Source organism: Podarcis gaigeae (assembly GCF_964106915.1).
Source record: "Podarcis gaigeae genome assembly, chromosome: 13".
Classification (NCBI taxonomy): Eukaryota; Metazoa; Chordata; class Lepidosauria; order Squamata; family Lacertidae; genus Podarcis; species Podarcis gaigeae.
In genome coordinates, this window is record NC_139689.1 from 44,967,031 (window position 1) to 44,993,477 (window position 26,447).

General features: G+C 40.9%; 1 protein-coding gene across 3 annotated transcripts in view; it reads left to right on the plus strand.

The window, feature by feature from the left end:
• TANC2 (tetratricopeptide repeat, ankyrin repeat and coiled-coil containing 2) overlaps window positions 1–26,447 on the plus strand; it is a 199,768-nt gene that overhangs the window by 45,517 nt on the left and 127,804 nt on the right. For all 3 annotated transcript variants that reach the window (XM_083708920.1, XM_083708922.1, XM_083708921.1), the window contains one exon: window positions 20,792–20,863. In XM_083708920.1, the coding sequence (XP_083565046.1) occupies window positions 20,792–20,863 (72 nt within the window). The remainder of the gene's footprint in view (window positions 1–20,791; window positions 20,864–26,447) is intronic.

A 26,447-nucleotide genomic window follows, 5' to 3' on the forward strand; every position in this document is an offset into this window, starting at 1 on the left:
GCTTCTGCAACTCTCCTATGAAAAAACATATTGCTTATATACCATTGTAGAAGTAAAAAAATATCAGGTTTTTTTGATCCCTTTAAGCTTACTAAATTTCAGCTTATCAAAGAGAACTAGCAATAGTTCTTTTTGAACCAGTTTGAAATTTTGAAAACCGCTAGCCTGTGTAATTTCTAATCTACAGGGAAATGAGAACTGCCTAATTTAATACTATGCAAATGAAGTTTCACAGAGTTACTTATAAACAACAATTAGTAAAGAAGAAAAATTTAAAACTTCAGAAAAGAGACAACCAAATAGAAGAGGACTTAAAAAGTCACTGATTAAAGACCTAAAACAGTTGGGTAAATGGATATTGTCTTCACTTGGCGCTGAAAAGAGAAAATTGTTGTCTCCTGGCATACCTGTAAAGGGGAGGGGGCATTCTAGAAATGAGGCAATATTAACAGTGTTAAGTTCAGTGAGAATATTAGTGACTTTATCCACAAAAAGTGCCTCACAGAGTTGTTGCAGCAGGCTTCTTATGGTTATACCACCTCCCTATGCAGGCCTGTTTTCACCACCTGGAGGTGTTACGCTATTTGGCAGAACTCTGGTGGACTTGAGATGCAATGCTGTCAAAAAAGTGAGCTTGATTTGCTGCAATCCCTGCCGCAAAGTAGGCACAATAATAAACCCTTGTATTTGATCATTGTTAATCTGAGACTTGTGCCATTTGTGTTCTAGCTGTCATCGTGCTTGCTTTATAGGCCTGCAGTTGCCCAGAAAACCAGAGAGCCAGTCAGGCTCCACCCTACAGGAGAGAATGATTGGGAGTGATAAAGTCAGTAGCCCTTTGAAACGATCAGATGGAACATTCAGACTAAGGCTTTCACAGGAGTACCAACCTTGCCAGTTGGAAACTCCTTTATAGCATTCAGGAATCCATGGGATTACATCAGGAATAATCTTGGGTCCCTTTTGTAGGTGTGCTCTGTTCCCTCCCCATATCTTACTGTTAGAAAGTTCTTCCTGATTCTTAGTTGGAATCTCCTATCTTGCAACTTGATGCCATTGGTTATAGCATCTCCTCTCAGTCTCCTCTTTTCCAGGCTAAACACACCCAACTACCTCAACTGTTCTTCATCAGGCTTGGTTTCTAGACCCTTGATCATCTTGGTCGCCCTCCTCTGCACACGTTCCAGCAGAATAGAGTGGTACTATTACTTCTCCTGATCGGGATGCTATACCTCTGTTGATGCAGCCTAGAATAGCATTAGCTTTTTTGCTGCTGCGTCACACTGTTGACTCTTGTTAAGCTTGTGGTCTACTTAGATGTCTAGATCCTTTTCACATGTACTACTGACAAGGCAGGTGTTCCCCCCAAACCCCACTCATATTTATGCATCTGGTTCATCTTGCCAAAATGTAGAACCTTGCATTTATCCCTATTAAAATTCATTTTGTTAGTTTGGGCCTAGTTCTCCAATCTGGTAAGGTCACTTTAAATCCCAATTCTGTGGCATTGCGTACCCCTCCCAGTTTGGTGTCACCTGCAGATTTGATGAACAACTTAGCTTCATCAATCATCACTGCTCACCCCTAACTCCAAACCATTTATGAACAAGATAAAAATTATAGGTGACTTAGGAAACCCAGTCAGATGGGCAGGGTATAAATAATAAAATTATTATTTATTAGATTCAACATAGATCTTTGGGGTGCTTCACTTTCCTTGTTCCTCCATTGTGAGAACTGGCCATTTATTCCTACTCTCTGCTGCTTTTACCATTTCCTGATCCATAAGAGGATCTGTCCCCTGATTTCATTGCAAGCAAATGGTTCAACAATACTTCCATCTGATTATCATTTAAGCACTCCCAGTTAAGTCCAGTAGAATGGGTGAAATCACTCACTATTAACTATATTCTGCTGCTTCTGTCCTTTCCATCATGCTGCTGATACAGTGGGCATATCAGGGTGGAGAACCTGAGGCCTAATGCAGACCTCCAGGTCTCTCTATCTGGCCACTGGGACTCTGTCTAGGCCACACCTCTTCCCAAAGTCATATCTCTCACTGGCTCCTCTCAGCACCCTCAAGTGCTTTTTCTTGTAACTTGAATCCATTGGTTCAAGTCCTACCGTCCAGAGCAGCAGAAAACGAGCTTCCTCCATCTTCCGTGTGACAGCTCTTGAGATATTTGAAGATGCTTATCATATCTCCTCTCAGTCTCCTCTTTTCCAGGCTAAACATACCCAGCTTCCTCAACCGTCCCTCATAAGGCCATGGACTCTACCTCAGTATCCATCTGTAAGGCACCCATAGGCTGTGGACACTATTCTTTTGGGAGAGGGTTGCAGTTCCCTCCCTCACATAAAAGTCCAAGCTCTCAGTCCATTGTTATCTTTACTCATCAGCACCTTGATCTTACCTGGATTGAGCTGCAGTTTCATTGGCCTCTAGACAGTCAAACTTGAGACACCTGTTTATATTGATCTCACAGCTAACTTGATTTGATGACAAGGAGAAAAATAGATATATGTTACCAGACACCATCATCCAAAAAGCCAGATGACCTCTCCCAGGTGCTTTGCTGTCTGGTCCTTGGAACTCTGCCCAGGCCACGCCCCTCATTGGCCCTGCTCTGCATCCTCCCCCCCTTCAACTGGTTTTACCTAACTGGATTGTTTCCTTTCACTGTGATACTACCTTTTCCTTGCCTGGATGAAAGATGGAGACTGGTGTGTGTGCATGACCACACCCACTTTTGTCACACTCATCAGTGGTATGTGCTGCTTGTGAGGTTGCCCGTGAAGGAATCAGACTGGAAACAGGTTCCTACTCTTGCCTTACAGACTACTGTCACACTACCAATTCCCAGATATAAAAGGCCTCCCTCACACTAAGGGCCTAATCACATTCATCTCTGACTTTAGCACATTCAATTGTATAGACTCTAGGTGTAGTAATTTGAGAAAAGACCGATAGTAACCAACAAAGCATGAGGACCCTTATGATCTCCTGCTCTTGCCACCTTTGAAGTTGCCCTTGCTGGCAATGACTCACTCTGCTCACAATAGGTTACAGAGGAGAATACCCTTGCACCCTGGAAATAGCTGCCAACAAGCCAGGCACCTGTTGTCCTTCATAGGGATGGAGCTTCCTCCTTTGATGTATGTTGGTTCCAGCATGGTCCACCTCCTTTCTAGCAGTAAGCAAATAGACTTGGGGTAGTAGCAGTCATTATGGATGTTAAGTGCTTCTTCCTAGTTCTCAGCTTTTCCAGCTGCTGCTCTTCTGCAGCTTTTCTTTCGATAGATGGATTTTTAATTGAATTTGTAAGTTGGCCTGGGACCATGATATGGAGAAAAATGGGGTAGAAATTGAATAAGTGAATGAATGAAATGAAAGTAAGAACAAATGCCTTAACTACCTGATGACCAAAATAGAAGAGCTATCCTGATCTTTCATCTCCCCCTGTTCTTTCAGTGTCCTCTTCTGAAATCGCACTTCGGTTAGCTATGATTGGGATTTATTGCACGTCTGATTGCAGCTTTTGAGTCTTCAGGTTGAGGGAAAAAGCAGAATTGCTTCTGTAGTGGACTCTATGTTTTCTGTCCTTGCAAGAACAAATTATGGAAAATCTTGGTAGGAGAGCGAGCACATTTTGTAACTTCAACCATTTTACTGTACCAGGCATTTTGCTAGATAACCTCCCACCACCATACGGTTTTATAGCTTTCACAGATGGTTTTGAACAGTATTATGAAAGATCTTGTGCCAGATTTTAAGAATATCACCCCTGTAGTCTAGTTTTTTTTTTACGCTTCTTGGTTAAAATTGCTTTTTGAACATTCAGCAACCTATAAAATGAATGTAACCTGTAACATTTCTGAACAGTTTAGGTTGAGTTTGTTCTTTGTTATTATTGGAGAGTTTTGGATTCAAATCCTACCTCATCCACAAAAGCACGCAGGCTGATTTTGTGCCAAACACTATATTTCAGTATATGGTTGTAAGGATAAAATGGAAAAGACCATGCCTAAGGCCCTTGGATGAAAGGGTTGTTATAATTTTATTTTGCCGTTTCTGTAAGAAACTCAGGCTGGTACACATTATCTTTCCCCATTGTATCCTCACAACAAACCTGTAATGTAGCTAAGAGATAGTGACCGACATCTTTCAACTTTTGTGACCTGGGCTGGCATATTAACACAGGTTGTCTCAGTCTAAAAGTACCTACTACTACTCCATGGCTGTCAAAAATTGTAATGCCTTGGGCCAAAACCTACTAGAAACTGATAATTGTAGAGTTGGAAGGGACCTAAGGGCCATATAGTCCAACCTTCTGTGATGCAGGAATCTCAGGGGCACTGATAATGAGAAGCAACAGGATTAATTCCTTCATGATTCCAGTCATAAGTGAATGACTACCATTGGCCCCAAAGAGGGGGGAAAAAGTGTTGTGGCTGAGGCATTGTTCATTTGTATGCAAAATCTATACCTATCAAGCTGTGGGGATTCCATTTATGCATTATATATGTATTTTATTTTCAGAATACCTTGGGATGAATTGTATTATTTTGCAAGTGTCCTTGAAGTACGGGGAGTTCCTCTGCCTGCCATCCATCCATCCAGGCATTTTAAACACTAAAGCTGTGTATTTTAAAAACTAAAGCTTTTTAAAAAATGGTGGTCATTGTAATACAAAAAGCTTAGAAGCGTGTGCCTTTGAAGTAACTTAATGCGGTAAGGTAAAATATTCATAATCCATATGCATACACAGCTATAATTGTCTGGCCTTCGCTATTGGTTTAAATATCAGGACATGCAATGCCCTGATGCTGCTTGATATGCATCCTGTCTCCTTAAGTTGAGATTTTGCCGTGAGCATCCTAAGGGGGGTGCTGATTTACCGTGACGCAATGGGTTAATGAAGAATGAAAGTAGAGCACAGACATTCTACTGAGAAGACGTAACAGCTTGCCTGCAGCTGTAGGGCTCTACGTAGGCACCTGTGGGTCTCAGTGTGTTTAATGCACAGACTGCAGTATGAGGCTAGCACTGACATTTGCTGACTCCAGTATACTCCTTTGCCTGCTGTTCTGCCAGCTTCTGCACCACCCAGAAGACAGGCAAAATGGTGCAGTGTGTGAGAGGCTTCCTTAAGAAACAATAACCTTCAGTATGATGCAGAGGTAGGTTTGCAACGCCGTTTAGCTGCACAGAAAGGGGGAGAACAAGAGGAATTGCTTTAGCAAAAGCATTCTGATTATACTAACCTATTTAATCCTTATTTTAGTTACAAGTATTTAAATATTGCAAATAAAAAATAACATTTGCATGCCAATAGAAATAAAACTGACCATATTACTTACATGCTTTATGCAGTAAATACTGGTTTTCCTTGTTTTTAAGAAATATTTTTATTCTTATATCAAGCTGTATTCTTTAGCTAACATTACAGCAAGCTTCTTTTAGTAACAAATTATTTTCAAGTGAGGGAGGCAGGAGAAAAGAATAAAGTTTTATTTTATAATAGAGTGGAGGATTCTCAGTTGAGATGGCAGAGGAGGAAAACACGCAGTGGAAAATGAATGCTACACTTTATCTTTTATTGATGAATGCAATACCCTGTTAGGTTTGAATTGCAAATGGTCAGCATGAAAAATAGTGCCTTTGTCTGACTGTTGATCAGATTGATCCTGTTGGAGACAGGGAGGGATATAAAAGAACCACAAAGAACCCGAGAAAACAAACATATAAGAACAGTTGGCTTTTGCTTTATATTTTTTTGCTCAGAACATTGTATGTCCAAGGTAGCTTTAAGGTTATTAGACTGATATGAAGATACAACAACCGTACAAACATTTTAATAAAACCTGACACAGAATGATACCTCATTGCGACATATTATTTGTTAGGTTTTAAAGATGGATTTTATGTTTCTTTTTGAGCAACCTACTTTGGCATGACTCAAACTTTGGTTGCTGGATGCTAGTGATTAAGGAGCATGATAAGAAGGTTAAATTAACTGGCCACACCTGGGCATTTGGGGGCATTTTAAACTCTGATATTGTAAGTTTATAATTAAGTTACTCCCACAGAAAGTAGGAGTGAGAAACGTTTTAAGCAGTGCTGTGTTAACTGAAGGGAAAAGGGATAGTACAGATTGCTGTCCTTTGGTTAAAGCAGTTAGAAAACCTTTGCTTAAAGAATTGCTTCTGTCAGTGTACCTCAAGATAAAAACCTCTCATATACATAGAAATGGTGTGGTGCTATGATTGTGTGCAAATTACCCAACATGATGATTGCGTTCATGGAATAAAATGGTTACACAGGAGAAGAATGGAAATTTAATGGAAATGTAGTTTTATGCAGTTTTGTATGTTAAGAAGTACAGGCCTGAACGTCACCCATACTGAATACTGGTACTATTTCATTTTCATCCTCTTATTTTGAGGAATGGAAGGCTTTCCCCTTAGGTTTCAGTTGCATGTTGCTGCTGACCGGATAGTCACTGGTGTGTTTCAATTGTAATCATGTTATTACTTGAAAGCAGCAAATTATTTGCCCGAGTTACATATGCATGCTCTACCTACTAAGCCTTAACCATGTGATAACTTCTGGACATCTTAATGTCTCTAGAATGTTATATAATGCTGATGGAGTGATTGCAGATGAAATGGAGTAATATGATTGGTTCTGTAATAGGATACAGTAACAGTGGGAAGTGTTATACCTTTCTGACTCAACCTCACCTTCAGCATGCTGGTGAGAAACAATCATTTCTGTTAATTTTTAAAGTAAAAAATAAAGATGAATTGCAGTGAGAGCTGTCTTGAGCTGTTTCCTTTAGAGTGCAGCATGTTTTGTCTGGATCAAGAGGTACTCTGTTCTTTATTGTGTAGTGAATATTCATATATTATGCTATGCTCTTTGAGTTGCTTTCAGTTAGACAAATGATTGCGCTATATATTTTGACATACAGGCACTTTACAGTTTGCAGGAGGAGGTGTGGGCAGTCGCTTAAAAATGGGATGTAAAATTTTACGTTCGTGACAGATTAGCTGAATAAAATCGTGGGTCGTTAGCTTCGAAATTGTTTTAATTTATCTTTAAAAAGGTGTAATTTTGGAGATCATTGACACGCCTTGTAATTGGCATTCCTACAGCAGGCTATTGCAGTCCAAGCAGGTGGAGAATAAGCAGTCTTCCTTCGACTGTTTATTAGGTCAGAATAATGTATGCTGGCCTTGATATATTTATTACTTATTGCAAGCTTATGCAGTGAAACACACTTCTTGCTTTGTTAAATGTATGACCATTTCCTTTTAACCTAAAATATTTAAAAGGCTAATTGTACTCTGAAGTGTCTTCTTGCAAAAGGTACATGTTCTGAGATAATAGAATTTAAGCCTTGTTTTTGCTTGTGTTTCAGAGGCTGCAGAATGTAGATGGCTGTGCAGATAAGAGTTGCAGATAAAATGGGATGTAGCAGTGTTAGAAGCAAAATACATTCTGTTATGTAAAATATTTGTTGCTATGTATTGTTTTAGCACTTACATTTCGTGATCATCTGGTATGCTAATAGAGAGGTAGAATAGAGACATCTGCTTGTTAGTCTTTCATGCTCAAAACAAAATGGCTGGTGACTCCCATTGCTGCAAACTGCAGATGAAAAACTGGCTGCAATTAAAATATATTTCCAGTGAAAGGGGAAAGCACAATGATTTTGACTCAATGTTTGGTGCCAGTTGTTTGCAGAGAAGAAGAGTAAAACAGTAGCTTCTTATTAGAGCAAATTTGCAAGCAAATAGCCTGGGCTGTGATTTCTAAACAAAGTTTTAAATGCGAGATTACATGCCAGATGAATATTTTTAGTTCCGCTTTTGTATGTGATTATTATCTTTTTTAGAGCAAATAATGTTTCCATTTATTTAAAATAAAATATCATTTAATTGCTGCATGTGAAGTGCCTCAAATAAAAGTAAATGAAGTTCAAGTTTCTGAATTCGTAGGCTTAAAAATATATCTTAGGAGGCGAAAAGGCTTTTCATGTGTGTACTCAAAGCATCTTTAGGGGAGCAGCTGTTATGGGTTTAAATGTAGGAAAGTGATGTTACAGAAGATAATTCTCAACTTTCTGGGATACAAGGAATTGTCCTTCTAGCCCTTTTTTCTAAAGTGACAATTCCAGACATGACTTTTCAATTTCCAGCTGGCTGTTAATTGAATATATAGATCCACTCCTACAGTGGAAGTCACTTGTCTGCTCTGACCCAAGCAAATGCAGTCTCTGTGTGGAAATGATTTGGTCATGCCACACCCAGCAGCCTCTTAAGGCATACATAACTGTGTGGCAGTCTATGCACACACGAACACCATTTATTTCTGGCCACAGCAATATGCGCAGAAGCTTCTGCTGCCCCAGGACTGTCATTCTCAAGATGTAGCGTATTTTGACAGTGGGCTAAAGAGATTCCCTCCCCCCGCCCCCAATAGTTATTCTCCTGATGGCTATCGGAAATGTATTGATGATCCAATTGAATTTACATAGCATCAAAGAGCTTCATCATCACATATGTGACTATAGAATCAAAGAATAGTAGAGTTGGAAGGGATCATGAAGGCAGTGGTAGAGCACACTGCATGCCGAAGGTCACACATTTTATTCCTTTTTTTAAGGACTGCAGATAAGAGACTTGGAAAAGACCACAGGCAGCTAATTTTGACTGAAACCACTCTGAATAGGTTGAAGGAGGTTGGAGTATCAGCTTGTACCCATTTTTCACCCCAGAACAAATATATTTTGATATAGTGCTTACCACGTTTAGTCAAATTTGATTAATTGATTGATTGGTTAGTTGGTTGGTTGGTTGATTTTTTTTACAGCCACCCATCAAGAACTATTTCCTGAGCAGCTTACAACAAAACCATATTAAAATACAACATATAACAATTAAATGCAACAGTAACCAGTAACGGACAGAAAAAAACCCTAGCCCCCTCTAAAAAACAACAACCTTAAACACAAACAACATAAAACAATTTGTAGCTTGGATTTTAAAAACACAGTTGAAAAGCCTGGGTGAATGAAAATGTCTTAATCTTGGTGCAGAAAAGACTAGGAGGCTGAAAAGCAGGGTAAAAATGTAACAAAAAAATAGCTAAACTGCAGGGTGAAGTATGGTCAGAAGCGGCAGGGTACAGGAAGTTGAAGCAAATCCCAGAAACCCTTGGAATTAGTGTGTTCCAGGATACTTTGCACCGCTTTAGAGGACTCTGGACACATTTGAACTTTTCACAGGGCAATGGCTTCAGCCACAACTTGGGTGTACTTCCTTCCAGCATATTTTGTGTGTCTCCCCTGTTCCCGCTTGTTGTTTAGTCGTGTCTGACTCTTCCCATGGACCAGAGCACGCCAGGCACTCCTGTCTTCCACTGCCTCCCGCAGCTTGGTCAAACTCATGTTCGTAGCTTGTGGGAACACTGTCCAACCACCTCGTCCTCTATCCAGCCACTGGGGAATGGGGGCTGAGATTTGCCACCAGGATTCAACTTCCAGCCCTAGAATAAACAGTACTGGACTGGCTAGATCCAGTAGTCTTAACAATTATAAGACAATTGATGTTCAGAATAATAAAAAAGAGAGAACATTGGGGGGGGGGTACATGCTTCTTTATTTGCAGATCTAAATTCAGCAAAGTGGATAATGTGCAGGATAATGTGGTTCCAGTTCTTGTTTTTTTCATATGGGCCTTGCATGCAGAGGGCCCCAGTTCCCTGTCATTTCCAGTTAAAAGGCTTCAGATAGCAGATCTAAGAAACATCTCTTCCTCTGACTCTGGGAGAGAGCCCTTCCAGTCAGAATAGACAATCCCTGGCTGGCTAGAATATTGCTCTGACATTATCAGGCAGCTTCAAATTATACTGCAAGTGATACTGAATTAGCTATTCCAGGTGACTGTCTTTCTAAAGAGGAAGAGGTCCCCTCTTCTCATCTCATCTCTTTCATGAGATGCTTTGAACTGTTCTGTAAATGTGCTGTTAAAGTTACTGCTGTTATTACTGTTATTAATACACTTAACTCTGTGATGGCTATAGGTGACTTTTTCTCATCAAGCTCCTGTCATATTAGTTTGTTTACATAATCTGCTTTTCTAGACAAGGGAATGGGAATCCAATGAGCAAGGAGCTTATATGAAATCACTGGAATTGTTTACCTTTAAGCATGGTTGATCTTTTACTTTCAAACAGCTGACTCCCCTGCCATATCTCAAAAACAATATTTAACTCCCCAGCGTCTCAAAAGCAGTGTGCCCTGCAGCTTCAGAGCTGCTGTTTTGGGCAAAGCATGTCTAAGGCTGCAATCCTATGCACACTAAACGGTGACTAAGCTGAAATGAATACAAAAAAACCCCACCTTCAGCATAGGATTGTGCTGTAAAACACACTTTTGACTATTTGGCAAGTGAAAAAAGATTTTGAGAAGTTTATTTGCAAAACCATTAAGATAAACAGAAGCAGGGAAGCAGCTGGGCCATGAGATAGCAGGTGGGAAAATAAACATTGCAGAGAGCCCAAAAAAATATTATTTCTGTTCATTGAAGCTAACAGGAGCTTTCCCTTCTTGCAAACAGCAGGTGGGTCAGCCAGGTCTGGGACTGCAAAAGGGGTCAGAAGGTTAAACCTCCTCTAGCCTGATGTTGGGGTCCCAATCAGGACTGGAGTCCTGCATGGGCTATTTGTGAAAGCAAAACCCTGCACTAACAGGCAAACCACATGGTTAATGTAACATGTAGTTTGCCCCTTAGATGCCAGGGATAGACTATTGTTTTACTTGTTCAGCTTATTATGGATAACTTGCAGTTTGTGCAGCTTGAGGATGGTATTTTGAGCTTCCCTGGGTGGACCTGTGCTCAGAAAGGCAGTATATAAATAATTTTACATTGAAGGATGGCGGCTAACTATGTGTACCCTTTACCTCATTCTTTCTGGTTAATTAACCAGAACTAGCTCCCATACATAGGGTGGAATTCAGTGTCGCACTATTACAAATGTCTTGCCTGTGCAAACATTTTAGCTTGACAGAACAGTCTCGCCCTCCTCACATTCTCTGTTCTGGGTTTTCTGCTGATACCCTCCTTGAACCATGGGGGAAGGGGAGAGGGGGAAAGCCCCACTGAGCAAGTGAAAGTCCTTGTGCATGGCTTCAGCTGAGGAGGCTCCTTAGGTGAATCCCACTCTTAGACATTGGAGGTAGCCAATCTTCTGCTCAGTTGGTGCCTCTGCATCTCATCTCTGGGTGTTTCTAGATGAAACTAATTGTTTTAGACCTTTTATGATCTGAGTTCTAACTTTGGGGATAGAAAATGTCTTCCAGAGAATCCCAGCAGCAGCACCCCAGCACAATCCTAGTAGATTTTTCTCATGAGCACTGATTTTTCTCCCTTGCACTGAGAGATGGACTGAGAACATGCCAACATGTTTATTCTTGTACACCTCTCAGCAGCTTTTGATACCATCAACCACAGTATCTTTCTAGGTCACCTTGTCAGGGTGGGAATTGCTTTATATTGTTTTCTGTACACATTGCACATACTGGACACACCTCTCGCCACTGAAATTGGGCTTGAAAGAACATTTTGTCAAGCCTAATGCCTGGGGGCAGCAGGAATAATGAGTGTGCATATGCAATGGTTGTCATGTTTCTGTGCATGTGTGTATGGTGCCTACAACAATTTCTCTGGTTTGCAAATGTGCTCATGGGCCCCAAAAGATTGGTGACCCATTTATGGAAGGAGGTTCCCAGAAGGTTGTGCTGGGAAACTATTGTCCTTTTCTGTGGTTGTCTCTGTCTTGTACCTCATACTGATTCACATTGGCATGAAATTTTGGCAGATGTCATCCAGAGGTTAGTCTGAATAGTAATGAGCATATTTTCCTCATCATTGTAGGGAAGTGCTGAAAATTCTGAACTAGCGCTTGGAAGCAGTTCTGGTGTGGATGAGGGCAAACAAACAAACTTATTTCAGAAAATCAGAGATATAGTGTTGATGGTAGACTTCACTGGTCTGGTTGGAAGTGTCTGGTTTGTTTTCTGGCTCAAATTAAAGTACTAGAAATGGCATTGAAAGCTCTAAAAAGCCTAGGACTGTATTCATCCCTTTGAATCTTAAGATAGGCACCTGCCATTTTTCCTTACTGATAGCTGGAAAATGAGGACAGGACTTTTTTGGTAGTGACACTATAGCTGAGCACTTTCCAAGAAATTCTGATAGCCTTTCTCTTTTTTCCATTTTTAGATGGCAATTATGAATGCTTTTCTTCATTTTTTGCTGCTTTTTAATGCTGCTGCATGCCTTTAACTTACATGATTTTTATATTGCATTGCTTTTCTATTAATGATACCACTTCAAAAAATAAATTTGAAAAACATTGTGTAAATAATTGAAATAAATTGTATTCCAACTTTGTTTTCTAAGTTGCAACGAGAGGTCAGGAAAGTCAATATATGGGTTTTAAGTAATAGTTGGGGTTTTTTTTCCAGATGCTTTAAGTATGATTATAGAATAGAGAGATTCTTTTCTTATTGTTATCAGGCTTCTAAACTATCTCAAAATAATGTTCAGTCAAACATGTTGGCAAAAGATTCCTGCATTGCAGGGGATTGGACTTCCCTTCCAACTCTATAATTCTATGATTCTGTGTTGCAGAAAATGCTGAAGAGAGCATTTGTGCTCATGTCATGCAAACCAGGCACTCATTAACCTTATAGCATTACAGTTTGCAATATTCATTTTTATTTTTTTTAAAAAAAATCTGTCCCACCCTTCTAATGCATACATATTGTTTAGTGTGGTTTATACAGATTATTTTCTGTTTTGGACAGGGTTGCAGTCCCCCTGAAGTATTTGGTTGGTAGTCTGAGGGTGCTCCTTGATCTTTTTTTGTCACTTGATCACTGGGAGTATAAGTAGCCTCCATACAGACTTCTGCATTTTCATTTGCCACATTCATGATGCCCAATGTGCTGCTGCTGCTCTCTGGTGAGCATGGTAGGCAACCAACCTCCCACTCACGTTTGAGTTTGCAGAGGCAGGTGGGGATCATACTAGCAGATCCCCGGTTTGTGGCAGTTTCTGCCTCCCTCTCTAGCTGCAAGGTTAGGAGGAAGGCTGGGGGTTGCTCAGCTAGAAGAGACTCCTGCTGCATCTTCTCTCCAAACAGCCAAGCCAGTGAGGGATAATGGTACTTCCTTAGCTGTTTGGAGGAGAGACTTCCAACTGTTGTGGAGGGAAGCATCCAGCCAGCATACCTCACTGCTCTAAGTGGCCAACCTGCCCTGCAGGACTCAAACCAGCTGGAAGGCTGGACACAGGCTTCATGGTCGGGCAAAGAGTGTAGTTCCTGCTCCTAGGGGCCTTTACATGTGAGCTGGCAGAGGGGAAAGGCACAACATGGGGAGAAAAGTGGAAAGTTATTTCAAAGGGGATTGTTGAGAGTGGGGCAGCAAAGGAGAAAGGCTAGGGGAAGCTGAGGAGCTGGGGAGAGATGTCATGAAGAAGAGAAAGAAATGATGGAGGGAAAGTGGATGGGCGAGAGAGCAGAAAGAAGAGTGGTCTCTCCTAGACTGAAAAGACCTGCGACAGACACTGCTATTCGTTTAGCAACAGCTGATGGACTTTGTTTATTTATTTATTCCTCAAATCTACTGTTGCCAGGTAACCAGGAGTGATTTGTGTTGAGTCACTGTGGAGTGTGTTAATTGTTCATTAATTGTTAACAGTTTTTATTCTTATGAGATAAAGAAAGACTGTTATAATTCATTAGACACTTAGAGTGATTGCCAATCTGCCCCTCCTTATCTTCATTACAGAACCCTGAGGCATTAGAAGAGGAACCTGGTGACCAGAATTTTTGACTTGGGCAAAAAGTGTAGGCCATTGCCTCCATTGAACAGAGTTCCTCTTACCAGCTTAGGCTTGCAGTTGGAATACCAGCTTGTCTAGACAGCAGGAGCATGTCCTCACTTATTCATGATCCAATAACCACCAGATTTGGACTACTATAATGCATTATACATGGGACTTCCATTGCTGATGGTAGCTTGCTGGGACTGGGTGTTATGCATGTTCATATTATATTGGTGCTCCATCCACTGCATAGGCTCCTGGTTTATTTCCATACTCAATCCAAAGTTCCAGTTTGAGCTTTAAAGCCCTTCACAATTTGAGATCAGGGTACTTTAAGAATCTCTTCTCTTCATATGCATCTGTCCAGACTGTTAGGATCTTCATCTGCCTTCTGTTTCCAGCTGTCCTCATTAATTACAGTGAAGTGGGTGGCTTCTGGTGAACATGCCTTTTCTGTAGTGGGGCCCTGATGATAGAACGGTCTTTCAAGCAAAGCTCACCTGGTGCCCAGGGATCTTCACTTTGTCGCAAGTGGCTGATGGTCAAAATGCAAAATGCGCCTGGTCTCTGGGGAATTTCGAACACTGTTTCGGGCTATGATTCTACACTGTGGAAAGAGCATGCAAGTTTTAGATGGAAAAAGTTGGGGGGAAACAACTATAAAACCCGTAAAGCACAGCTGAGGAATACCAAAGCCTTGTAATAAATAATTAGCTCAGTTTTGGTAAGCTATGGTATGGAATTCTTAAGCACAAACAAGTAACAAATATGTTTCAACATCTAAAGATTTCTTCCTCTCAGCACTGAGCAACTGAAGCCACTTAGAACTAAAATGGGACGACATACCATCAGCACCTGAAGAGACCATCAATGGCCAGAGATAACTACAGTGGTACCTCAGGTTAAGAACTTAATTCGTTCTGGAGGTCTGTTCTTAACCTGAAGCTGTTCTTAACCTGAGGTACCACTTTAGCTAATGGGGCCTCCTGCTGCTACTGCGCCGCTGCCACACGATTTCTGTTCTCATCCTGAAGCGAAGTTCTTAACCTGAGGTACTATTTCTGGGTTAGCAGAGTCTGTAACATGAAGCATCTGTAACCTGAAGCTTCTGTAACCCGAGGTACCACTGTATCGGACACACTTTTCCTCACTTGACCTGGGAATGCTTAAGAAAGACCTGTGTGCCCTGAGGGAATGTGGAAGCTAAGGAAGCCCAGGCCAGGGAGCTTGTGCAACCAGTTCCTGAACAGACCATTAGTTGGCCTGAGAGGACTCTGTTGCTCTATATTTTATAAAATTTATTTGTCTTAGTATTTTAAGACCAAACTGCGGAAGGCAGTGGAAGACAGGAGTGCCTGGCAGGCTCTGGTTCATGGGGTCATGAAGTGTCGGACACAACTAAATTGTATTTAAATTGCAGATAATGAGTCTATCAGAAAACACATCAAAGATTCCTTGGCACTTAAATACAGGCAAACCTCTTCTGACATGAGCTTTCATTTGCAAGCCCCTACTTCAGGGATGCGGGTGACAATGTGGTCTAAACAAAATAGCCTAGGGCTCGAATCCCTGCGATGGGGTGAGCTCCTGTTGTTCAGTCCCTGCTCCAGCCAACCTAGCAGTTCAAAAGCATGTCAAAATGCAAGTAGATAAATAGGTACCGCTCCGGCGGGAAGGTAAATGGTGTTTCCATGCGCTGCTCTGGTTCGCCAGAAGCGGCTTAGTTATGCTGGCCACATGACCCGGAAGCTGTACACCGGCTCCCTCGGCCAATAAAGTGAGATGAGCACCACAACTCCAGAGTCGTCCACGACTGGACCTAACGGTTGGGGTCCCTTTACCTATGCTGTTTTTTATGGTTCCGACACTGAGATTAATCTTTAGTTGTCATCAGTTGCAGAAGTATATGGGTGGGGAAGTTAAGTTGCTTCCTTAAAACTGAGATACTGGGTTGGTTGTGTTTTCCCGGGGACAGGATTTTGGAAGACGGGGCTGCATCATGCCCGTTAAAAGAGTACATAAATAGTATCAATCTCAGTAAAACTGCTACTCATTTCCTCTCTATTCTGTATGTGAATAACTCATAATCTATTTGTTAAAGTAGTGATACCCATAAAGCTGCTTCTGGCTTAATTTTGTTCTTCTTTCCTTAAGTGCCATCTTCACTTAGGTGTGGGAGACAGGGGTGCCATCTCACCCTTAGGATTGTGGGTGGATTGTGGATTGTGGGTGCCCGCTACCGCAAGGTGGACATGTGATGTCACATGCGTACGCATGTACATAATAAATTAAAACAATTCTTTAAAAAGATAGTTAAAAAGACTCTTCTTTAAAACCTAAAAACTCCTTTAAAAGAATCAAGTCTTCAAAAAAGTTATATGATCTAAGAAAGTCTTTAAAAGAATCAAGTCTTCAAAAAAGTTATATGATCTAAGAAAGTCTTTAAAAGAATCTTCCCAAAAGAATTTAAAAATTATAATGTAACACCTTAGAGACCAACTGAGTAATTTTAGGTATAAGCTTTCATGTGCCTGACCCCCACATTTATATTATTGTGGGTGCCCACGGCACCCTGCAGTTAACTCCTATAGTGGGAGAGATAAGAAATGCCGGGAGCTCTAGAAGGAATTGTGAGACTGAAGTCCCTAATGTAAGGTGTGAGTTGGAAGGGCACCAGATCCATAGCCTGGAGACTGTGTATGGCTGTTTTGATGGGAAGCTCTACTCCGTCATTTCTCCAGCAGATAGGAGAGCACCACCCTTCCACCAGCAAGGTGAGCACAGCCAGAGATTCTTTGCACACGGATTTCCTTCCAACAACAGGGACAGGCTGAGTTGTCCCAGTTCCTAGAGTTACCCAGATGTGGTTCATCTTTGTTTAATGCAGTTCCCTGTTGCAATGTATTTCTCATCCATGCTGAAGAAAACTTGCCACAACTATATGCTTGTATTTTACAGATTACTGCTTTGACAAAAAATAAAATAAAATAAAATATATGCAGTAGAAAAGCATCTAAAAGATATAAACACAATTTCTGTAGCAGTTATATAAAAAATACCCAATATCAAATGAGTGAACTGCATTGTTCATTATATTACTATCATGCCCACCTTTCAAGAAACATGAGCGTAGGAGGAAAGGAAGCTTAATAATAATAATAATAATAATAATAATAATAATAATAATAATAATTCCCCAGCCACTCTGGGCAGCTTCCAACAAAATATTAAAAATACAGTGGTACCTCGGGTTAAGTACTTAATTTGTTCCGGAGGTCCGTTCTTAACCTGAAACTGTTCTTAACCTGAAGCACCACTTTAGCTAATGGGGCCTCCCACTGCTGCCACACCCTGCCCTACGATTTCTGTTCTCATCCTGAAGCAAAGTTATTAACCTGAGGTACTATTTTTGGGTTAGCAGAGTCTGTAACCTGAAGTGTATGTAACCTGAAGCGTATGTAACCCGAGGTGCCACTGTACATTAAAACACCAGTCATTAAAAACCTCCCTAAACAGGGCTGCTTTCAGATGTCTTCTAAATGTCAGATAGTTGTATATTTCTTTGACATCTGATGGGAGGGCATTCCACAGGGCAGGCGCTACTACTGAGAAGGCACTCTGCCTTCAGAGGGAGTGACTATACTGTAGATACTATCAGATCAGAGGAAGCCAAAGGAACTCAGGAATTCAGCATATGTGACTGTAGCAAAGCAGTTGGTTGATAGCTTTTATGATAGCTTAGCTGATTGTGATCGTGGACAAACAGCAAGGCAATTGGACACCAGCTCCATGACACACCAGATACGCTTCATATTAGATAAACTTTCAGACTCCTTGGGTTTTTCATTTCCCGTGGAGGCATTTGCTTCCAAGAGCATAATTGTTAAGGGCTATGGAGAATTTCTGTCATTTGGAGTTTGGATGTGGCATTCTCAAATCCACTGTTTGTACATGCTGTTTGACCTTAGTTTTCCCTTGAGTAATACTTGTCACAAATGAATCATTGACTCATACAACCTGTGCAGAATTTAATTTGATCAGCCTTGTACGTAAGAACTCCTTACAAGTAAGTGCATGGAATTAATTTTGTGCAGGCAAGTGAGCAGGCTGGCATAGGAAGGAGAGATTTCTCAGTCCCTTCTCTGCTAACCCACCAGGTAGAAAGCTTTTTTATGTTTGCTAGTCTTCTAAGAGCTCTTAAAGAAACAGGCTAGTAACTTTTCCGGCTTCATATATAAGACTCAATTAGACATGCCACTGTACTAATCTCCATTCTATTATGTGCTGTACCAGTAATACCTAGAGAAGTCAGGGAGCAAGGAAGACTTCGACCAGCCAGAGGGAGGAGCTGGACAGTGATGGCGCTGGAGGCAGAGGGGAAGGGCACAATCCTGTCACAGAGAGCTAGGCGCCACCTTCATTGGGACATCAGATACACCCACCCAGATGAGTATGGATGGGTGTGTTTTGCAGATCCATAGGGAAAGAGAATCTCGTGAACTCGCTCATCTTAAAAAACTTGGCAAGAGGTGTGTGCCAACTATTGGGACATCTTTTTAGTTTTTGTTCAGTTATGACTTCTGGACCTTGTGATGGCTGCTGAGGTTGTACTGCTATGAGCCTGAATGAATATCTCTTTCTTATTCTCAAGTAATAGCTGCTCTCATATGGTCCTCCAGACCTCTCTATGTGTCCCTTGGGACTCTCATGAGGTGACACCCACTCTGGGGCCATACCTGTCACCAGCCCTGCTTTGCATTCTTTCTGAGCGCTTCATGCTTGCCTCAATGGAGAGTAGAGTGGATTGTGAGTATGTGAACAAACTAGGCTAATACACAAAGGTAAAAATTTACATTTACTCCTCCCTATTTTGTCTCTGGCCCCACCTACCAGTTAGCATTTATCCCCTGATTGGCTGCCTGGAAGGGACTGTGGTGTTGAGCTGAAAAAGATTCTTTACCCCAGCTGTAGCAAAATCCCAAAAATCCTAGAGAGACATCAGCAAAACAAATAAGGACTGCCAACCTATTAAATGGTTTTTTGTGTTACTCATATCATATGCCTTTTAAATAATAGATTTTTGATTAATTGATAGTGAAATACATTTATGGGAGTCTTTCTGAAGTATGTGTAAGTGATTTTGCAATTTAATACGCAAACTGCCTTCTCCTAAATTTGTTCAGAGGTCCCACCTTATCCAATGTAACTCACCGACTGGGAGTTTCATTAGCGTGAGCAGTTGCTGAGCCTAGGATTTCAGATTGAAACTGCAGTGTGGAAGGAAAGGAGGACCTTTTTCTGCCTCCCCACATCCAGCTATTCTCTGAAGACTATAGAAGAGACCCTTTTAATAATATTTTGGGGTGGGTTCATAGGGGAAAGACTAGACCCATGTGGAAAATGAACATAATATTTTAGCTGCAGTTCATTCATTTCCAGCTTTGTATTCTTGTTATGAAAAAGTGCTCCTAGACATTCTGTTGTTGCGTCCATAACCTAGGTTAAAGGTGCCATATAGCTCCTTGCTTTCATATCTCTGTTTCTAACACTGCATCAAGGTAGTATTGACAAATAAAGAAGCATGAGCTAAAACTGCTTCCCAGCAATAAGTCTATCGAACAAACTGATTTAAGTTTTGTATCTTATATTCTTTATTGATCTCCATTTGATGTTTGACTTGACATTAACGTGATTTTCAGAATTTTAAATCTTTACAGTGGTACCTCGGGTTAAGAACTTAATTTGTTCCAGAGGTCCGTTCTTAACCTGAGGTACCACTTTAGCGGTGCCGCGCGATTTCTGTTCTCATCCTGAAGCGAAGTTCTTAACCTGAGGTACTATTTCTGGGTTAGCGGAGTCTGTAACCTGAAGCATCTGTAACCCGAGGTACCACTGTACTCCTGTAGACACCTTCTAGACTTGAATGGTGGCATCAAAGATATTTGGGGAAGGTTTCCAAGGAGAATCTGTGGCCTAACTTTCTCTGTGGAAGTACTTTAGCATTGGATGTCTCACTCTTCAATGCTCTCACAAGTGTGTGTGTGTGTGTGTGTGTGTGTGTGTGTTGGGCAGACTTAGATTTTTAAGGCTATGTGGTAGTGAATATCACATTTTGCATGGAACGCTTCAAGTGTGTAGCCTGTGCTGCTACTACTGTCTAGTATTGTCTGCCTCCTTCGCTCTTTCATTTGTAATTAAATTTATAGTTCATATAGTTAATATAAGCTTCAGCTAGCTGTTAATGGCTTTACTTCAATGCACATTCTAGTTTGAATACGCCACGCATTCTGGTATATATGTATTGACATGTTTATCTATTGTAACTAATCTGGTAATTTGATCAATGAGAATGACGTGTGGTTAATTGCATAAGATTTCCGTGTCCCCATTTATCCACAAAGGTTTATTTGCATGTTAGTTTCTGCTGCTGTAACTTTTTTTTCTGAACAGCCGCACAATATAAGAAACACTTGTGTATTATGATTGTTTGGATAATAAATTCAGTGTCAAGGAATATTTCATAGGATAAGCAGCTGGTTTTCAACTACCGGTTTTATTTTGAATATTATCAACTACCGGTACTTCTTTCGATTAGTTTATCTAAATGGTTTAGATCTCTCTTGTAAAATTAAATGATGGGCATTGTGATTTTGTCCAGATATTTGTGGAGGCATTGAGAGACTCTTAAAGTAGATTTCGGGGGCCTTTGGTTCAGGGACTAATGACAAGAACCAAAGAGATTTTGCTCTTGGGTTGCTTTCTTCCCCTTGCAACCAAAAGAAAACCAGCTGGCCTCCTAGCCTAATAGTGATGCTACTGGAAGAGAAGCTGCGTCTGCCAGATCTATCTGCCTTGCTGATTTACTTGTGCTGTTTTGGTTCTCCTGCAGATGGAGGAAGCGAGGAACCATCAGACCGAAGGCAGGCGAGCATAGACTACTGTCAGAGCCATTCTGGGCAAGGTAAGTAAACCATGGATTTCCAGATATTACACATATGCCTTGCAGAGGCCATTTGTGATATTATATTTTAATGTATTTCAGTCTGCAGCGATGCACAATCTTTTTAGAAACGCCAAACATCTAAGGATGAAGATAGACTCCTGTGAATAGTTTTATGCATGTACTTCCGTTAAATGTGATTTAGACAAAATACTGTTCTGTTTCCTTGAATTAGTAGCTCCACTTCTCCTCTTGTAGTGGGCTTTGTTGAGTATACAGTGGTACCTCGGGTTAAGTACTTAATTCATTCCGGAGGTCCGTTCTTAACCTGAAACTGTTCTTAACCTGAAGCACCACTTTAGCTAATGGGCCCTCCTGTTGCTGCCGCGCCGCCAGAGCACGATTTCTGTTCTTATCCTAGAGCAAAGTTCTTAACCTGAAGCACTATTTCTGGGTTAGCGGAGTCTGTAACCTGAAGCATATGTAACCTGAAGCGTATGTAACCCAAGGTACCACTGTACTTTATTGGGAGTACAACTATGCATAGCTGTTATATAATGGAGTTTGATAATGCGGCAGCAGCTTTCTTCAGAGAAAATACCACATCAGAATGCAGTTCAGTTGGGCTGCTTCAAGAAATCAGTGGAAACAGACTTCCGGAGGCGGCACCTCTGACAATGGCGGATTCTCCCTGATTCAGGGGGAGACAGCTCCACAGAAATCGGGTCTTACCGCTGCAGCGAAGCGGGGACCCTTTCAAAAATCGCAGACGGAAGAAGCCTGCGACCGTGGGACTCGGCGGGCACCGTTTGCGCCCCTCTGTTTGGCAAAGGAGCTCTACAAAGGGCTCCGGAGTGAGACGGGGGTTGGCGTGGTGCTGAGAGTCAATCGCTACTTCTGTGGAGTGAAGCTGCACAGCGAAGGTCGGAGAGCGCTGTCCTTTTTCCTATGCTAATTCGGATTTCAAACAACAACCCGCGAGTAGGACAATTGAAACTTGTAGATCAAAATTATACCTTTGAATTAGAGCCGAGACGGGAAGGTGTAAAAATAGGAAGTCCGCCTTCTGTTCTTTGTAGAAAGATCAAAGCAAAGACTTTATAAGCTAAAAGCCGTAAATTGACAGCCTGGAATTTCCTGCTCTTTTAACTACCAAATCCCCCCCTAGACAGCAGGAGGATAGGGGGAAAACAAATCGTGACTTTGCAAATCCTGCAGAGAGTAATTTAAGAAAATAAGTCTTCACTGTTCCTAACCTGGGGACGGAATGAAAGGAAAGAAATTGTCGGTGGTGCCTATAACAGGAATATAAGAAAACTGACAGATAGAGTTGGAAGGAAAATAAGTCCTATGCTGCCTTCTGCCTGTTTGCTTTAGATTGAAAGGAAACAAAATATCTGAAAATCGAAAGTAACTTTTATTTTCCCTTGCTGGATACACTGTAAAAATGGAGGCTAAAAAGTAACTACCCCTCCTAGAGGAGATCTACCAGTGCTTTTGTTTTATTTTACAAAGAGAACATAGCAGCTGAGAAAATCAGACCGTGGGACCAGCTTTCTGACCTTGACAGAATGATGAGAGAGGAAGTTTTATCTGCCCTGGACAAAATATATGATGTGCTGCAACAGATGGATGAGAAAGTGTCTCTTATGAATCAAGAGACGGCATACATTTTAGCTGCAGTTAACAAGGAGGTGCCAATGGAACGTACAGTTACAGAAACTGCACAACAATCTACCCAGGATATTGACTTAGGGCAAGTGCATGAGGTTATGAATGTATCTTATAAGACACAGAGTCTCCCAAGTTTTACAGGATCAGAAGCTGCAACATTGGGAGATGGAATTCGTAGGACACTGGTTAAATTGTGGACCTAAGAGAGTTATTATCTTGGGTGTGAAACAAGTGGAAGATTATCTTTGGAATGACTACCCTTTGGATTACAAACTAAACATTGGGGAGTGCAACACTGGGGAATGGGACAATTGGATAAAAGGAGATGAAGAATTTTACTACATAGAGTCCTCCAGAGACTGGCTCCCCAAAGAGAAAGAGAAGAAAATGCGAAAGAATACAATAGGGAACAAGGATTTATGTAACTACAAACAGAAACAAGAAAACTCGCAGAGGGGGCTTGGAAGTGACTTGAGGGCTTCAGATATTAGAACACCGGATTGACAAGGGTTAAAGACTTAAGGACTGATATTATCCGGAACCAGGAAAAGGGACGCTGGAGAAACTTAAAATGAGAAATGTTTTTGTAATAAATTTTTATTTATGGAATTAGTGTAATTCTAATGAAATATTAAGGGATGCTGGAAAGGAAGTAATTGGCTTTAGTAATGGTTTAAATCTAAGAACTTTAAAGATTTGAGGATAAGATAAATAAGGGTAAGACAAGTGGTATGAATTTGCTGAATTAATTTTAAAATGGAATACAAGGAGGGAGGTGAGAGGAAGTCAGGAAAATAAGTAAAAGAATGCTGAGAATTTGAAAGGAGAGATTTTTATTTTTTTATTTTTCTTATTCTTTTGTTTTTTGTGTGGAATTTTTGATTTTTGATAGTTGTAATTTTTCTTTTTTTTGTCTTTGATGTTTACTTTTTGTTATCTTTGTGGTCTTTTTTTCTTGAGAAAACCTAATAAATATTATTATAAAAAAAAACAACAAGAAATCAGTGGAAACATATTCTGAGCACTAACCTGCTTGCTCCACTAAATCAGATATGTGCCAGCTGTTTGCATACTTCCTCTTTTGCTCCACCTGCAAAAAAAATCCACATTTATTTATTTTGAAGCATTTAAAATCCACTTGATAGTTTTAAGTTCTCTAAGCAGTAGACACTTTAATATTTCTAGGAAGTAATTACTCAAAATATGAAAGATGAACCTTCGTCTCATATCTTGAACAGAAATCTAATTAAATACCTGATAGAAAGTTAATCTAATTTTCTGTCAATAACTTATTAGCTACACAGATTGTGGAATGTCTGTATTACAAGTAAGTTAGCAGAGTGTGACATTGGAGATTACTTCATTTTTATTGTAGGTCTTCACTGTTCCAATCCAGAATATGACCACTTGGTCATTCTTGTGACCCTGCTTTGGGAAGAAGGGCAGGATAATAAATTTAATAAATACATTATAACAGTATTAGTGCTAATGCCTCTCTAAGGCGAGATGAGCCAATGGGTTGTACCCAGCAGTGTCAGTTTGGTTTGTGCAGAAAATCTCATTGCACAAGGTGGCCCTGTAGTGGAACAAGTTCAATGTTAACTCTCGTTAGTTTAGCAGTACTTGGATAGATAGAGCCCATGCCTGTCTTTTTTTTTTTTTTTTGACAATTGTTAATAATTTCTCTAATCTAAACAGTTCTCTAAAATATATACAGGAGGCAATCTCCTCGTTATTGTTTGCATAGCTAAATAAACAGAGTATGGCTTTCCTTGGAGGAGAAGTAAAGAATGGAGAATGAGAGAAGTGGATGAGCAATTGAATTTGCAACACTTAAAAGGAAGGACTTGGAAATATATTTTATTTATTTATATAGGGATTCATATCCTGCCTTTCTAATGCACACAACCTACTCAGAGCAGCTTTCTGTAGTGGAAACCATAAACTCATAATAAAATAACAGTATATAAAACCAGGCAATGTGAGATAAGATAGGGACCTAATAAATAAGAATAAACATAATTGAATAAAACATTATCTAAGGCAAACATTATGTAAGGCAAAACCTGCTGGGATAAAAATGAAGAGTCTTGCAGCTGTTGGAAGATGGCAAGAGAAGGGACCAGTTCAGCCTCATGGCACAAAGAGTTCTGCAGTTTCAGCATAGCTACTAAGGAGGTGCTTTCTCTAGTTCCTGTCAATTGTGCTTCTGCCATGAGTGAAACAAAGAAGAAGTCTGTCTGTCTGTTGGTTTGTTTAATTTGTATACCACCCTATACCTGCAGGTCTCATGGTGGTTCACAGGATAAAATCAGACTATAAAACCACAAAATTAAAAATAAAAATAAAAACAGAAACAACCCAATACCTCCCCCCAAACACATTTTAGGGAAGTTGGAAGCTGCCCAGAGTGGCTGGGGAAACCCAGCCAGATGGACATAGTATAAATTATTATTATTACTATTAATAATAATAATAAATTTTATTTATTTCCCGCCCTCCCCAGCCGAAGCCGGCACAGGGCGGCTAACAATAATCAAATAATCAAACAGTCAAATAATCACACATTCTAAAAATATTTCATTATAAAAATTAATTGAAATCAAATTGATGGCAACCGATTAAGCAAAATTCTGTGCAGGTTGCCAAAGGAGGGAGTCAGGCTGTGCCCTGACCAAAGGCCTGGTGGAACAACTCTGTCTTGCAGGCCCTGCGGAAAGATGTCAGGTCCCGCAGGGCCCTAGTCTCTTGTGACAGAGCGTTCCACCAGATTGGAGCCGCAGCCGAGAAGGCCCTGGCTCTAGTTGAGGCCAGCCTAACCTCTCTGAGGCCTGGGACCTTGAGGATGTTATTATTTGCCGACCGTAGGTATCTCTGTGGGGCATACCAGGAGAGGCGGTCCCGTAGGTACTATTATTATTATTGGGGCATAGGATGTCAGTCAACTAAAGGCCTGGTTATAGAGGAGCGTTTTTGCCTGGCGCTTAAAAGTGTATAATGAAGGTGCCAGGCAAACCTCCCTGGGGAGAGCATTCCACAGACGGGGAGCCACCACAGAAAAAAAAGGCCCATTCTCATGTTGCCACCTTCCAGAACTCTTGAGGAGGGGGCAAACGAAGAAGGGTCTTGGAAGATGATCTCAGGGTCCAGGTAGGTTCATATGGAAAGATCTGTGGAAGTGGACAGGATGAGATGGGAGGAATGGCCTCTAATGTATCCCTGATTCAAGCTGTTTAGGTCTCTAAAGTAATCACCAACACTTTGCATTGCGCCAAGAAACAGGTTGGCAATCAGTGCAGTTGCTGCAGGAGAGGCGTGGCTGTCCATTTACATTCTTGTTGATTCATTCTGGACCAAGTGATGTGTCTGAAGATTCTTCAAAGATAGGCTCATCTAGAGTGCATTGTGATAATCCAGTCTGTGTATGATTAATGCACGTGTTGGCATGGCCAGGTATGATCTCTGCAGCAATGGGTGCAGTTAGTGGCTCAGCCTAAGCCAGGTATAATCACTCCTGACTGCAGCTGCCACCTGAACACACAGATGCTGAGTTAAATCCAGGAGCATCCCCAAACTGAACCTGGTTCTTAAGAGAAGTACTACCCCATACAAAGAATATTTAACCCCAGTTTCAGATTTTGTCCCTCCTGACCCAGAGCCTTGTCTGGATTACGTTTCAATTTATTAGCAGTTTTGCTGATTAAGCTTTTTACTGGTTTCACAAGTTAACCTTATTCCCTGTCCCAGTGGGTTGCTATTTGAACCTTGACTGGGGGATCCAGTTGGTGCATTGACCAGAATTTGGCATGGTATGCCCTGGCCTTAATTGGATGAATTCAAATGCTTGGTATTTCTTACTAATTTGTATCTGTGCCCAGAAGGCATTCATTTGAGGGATTGGGCACTGTTTCAGTTCTTCTGATCAAGGCAA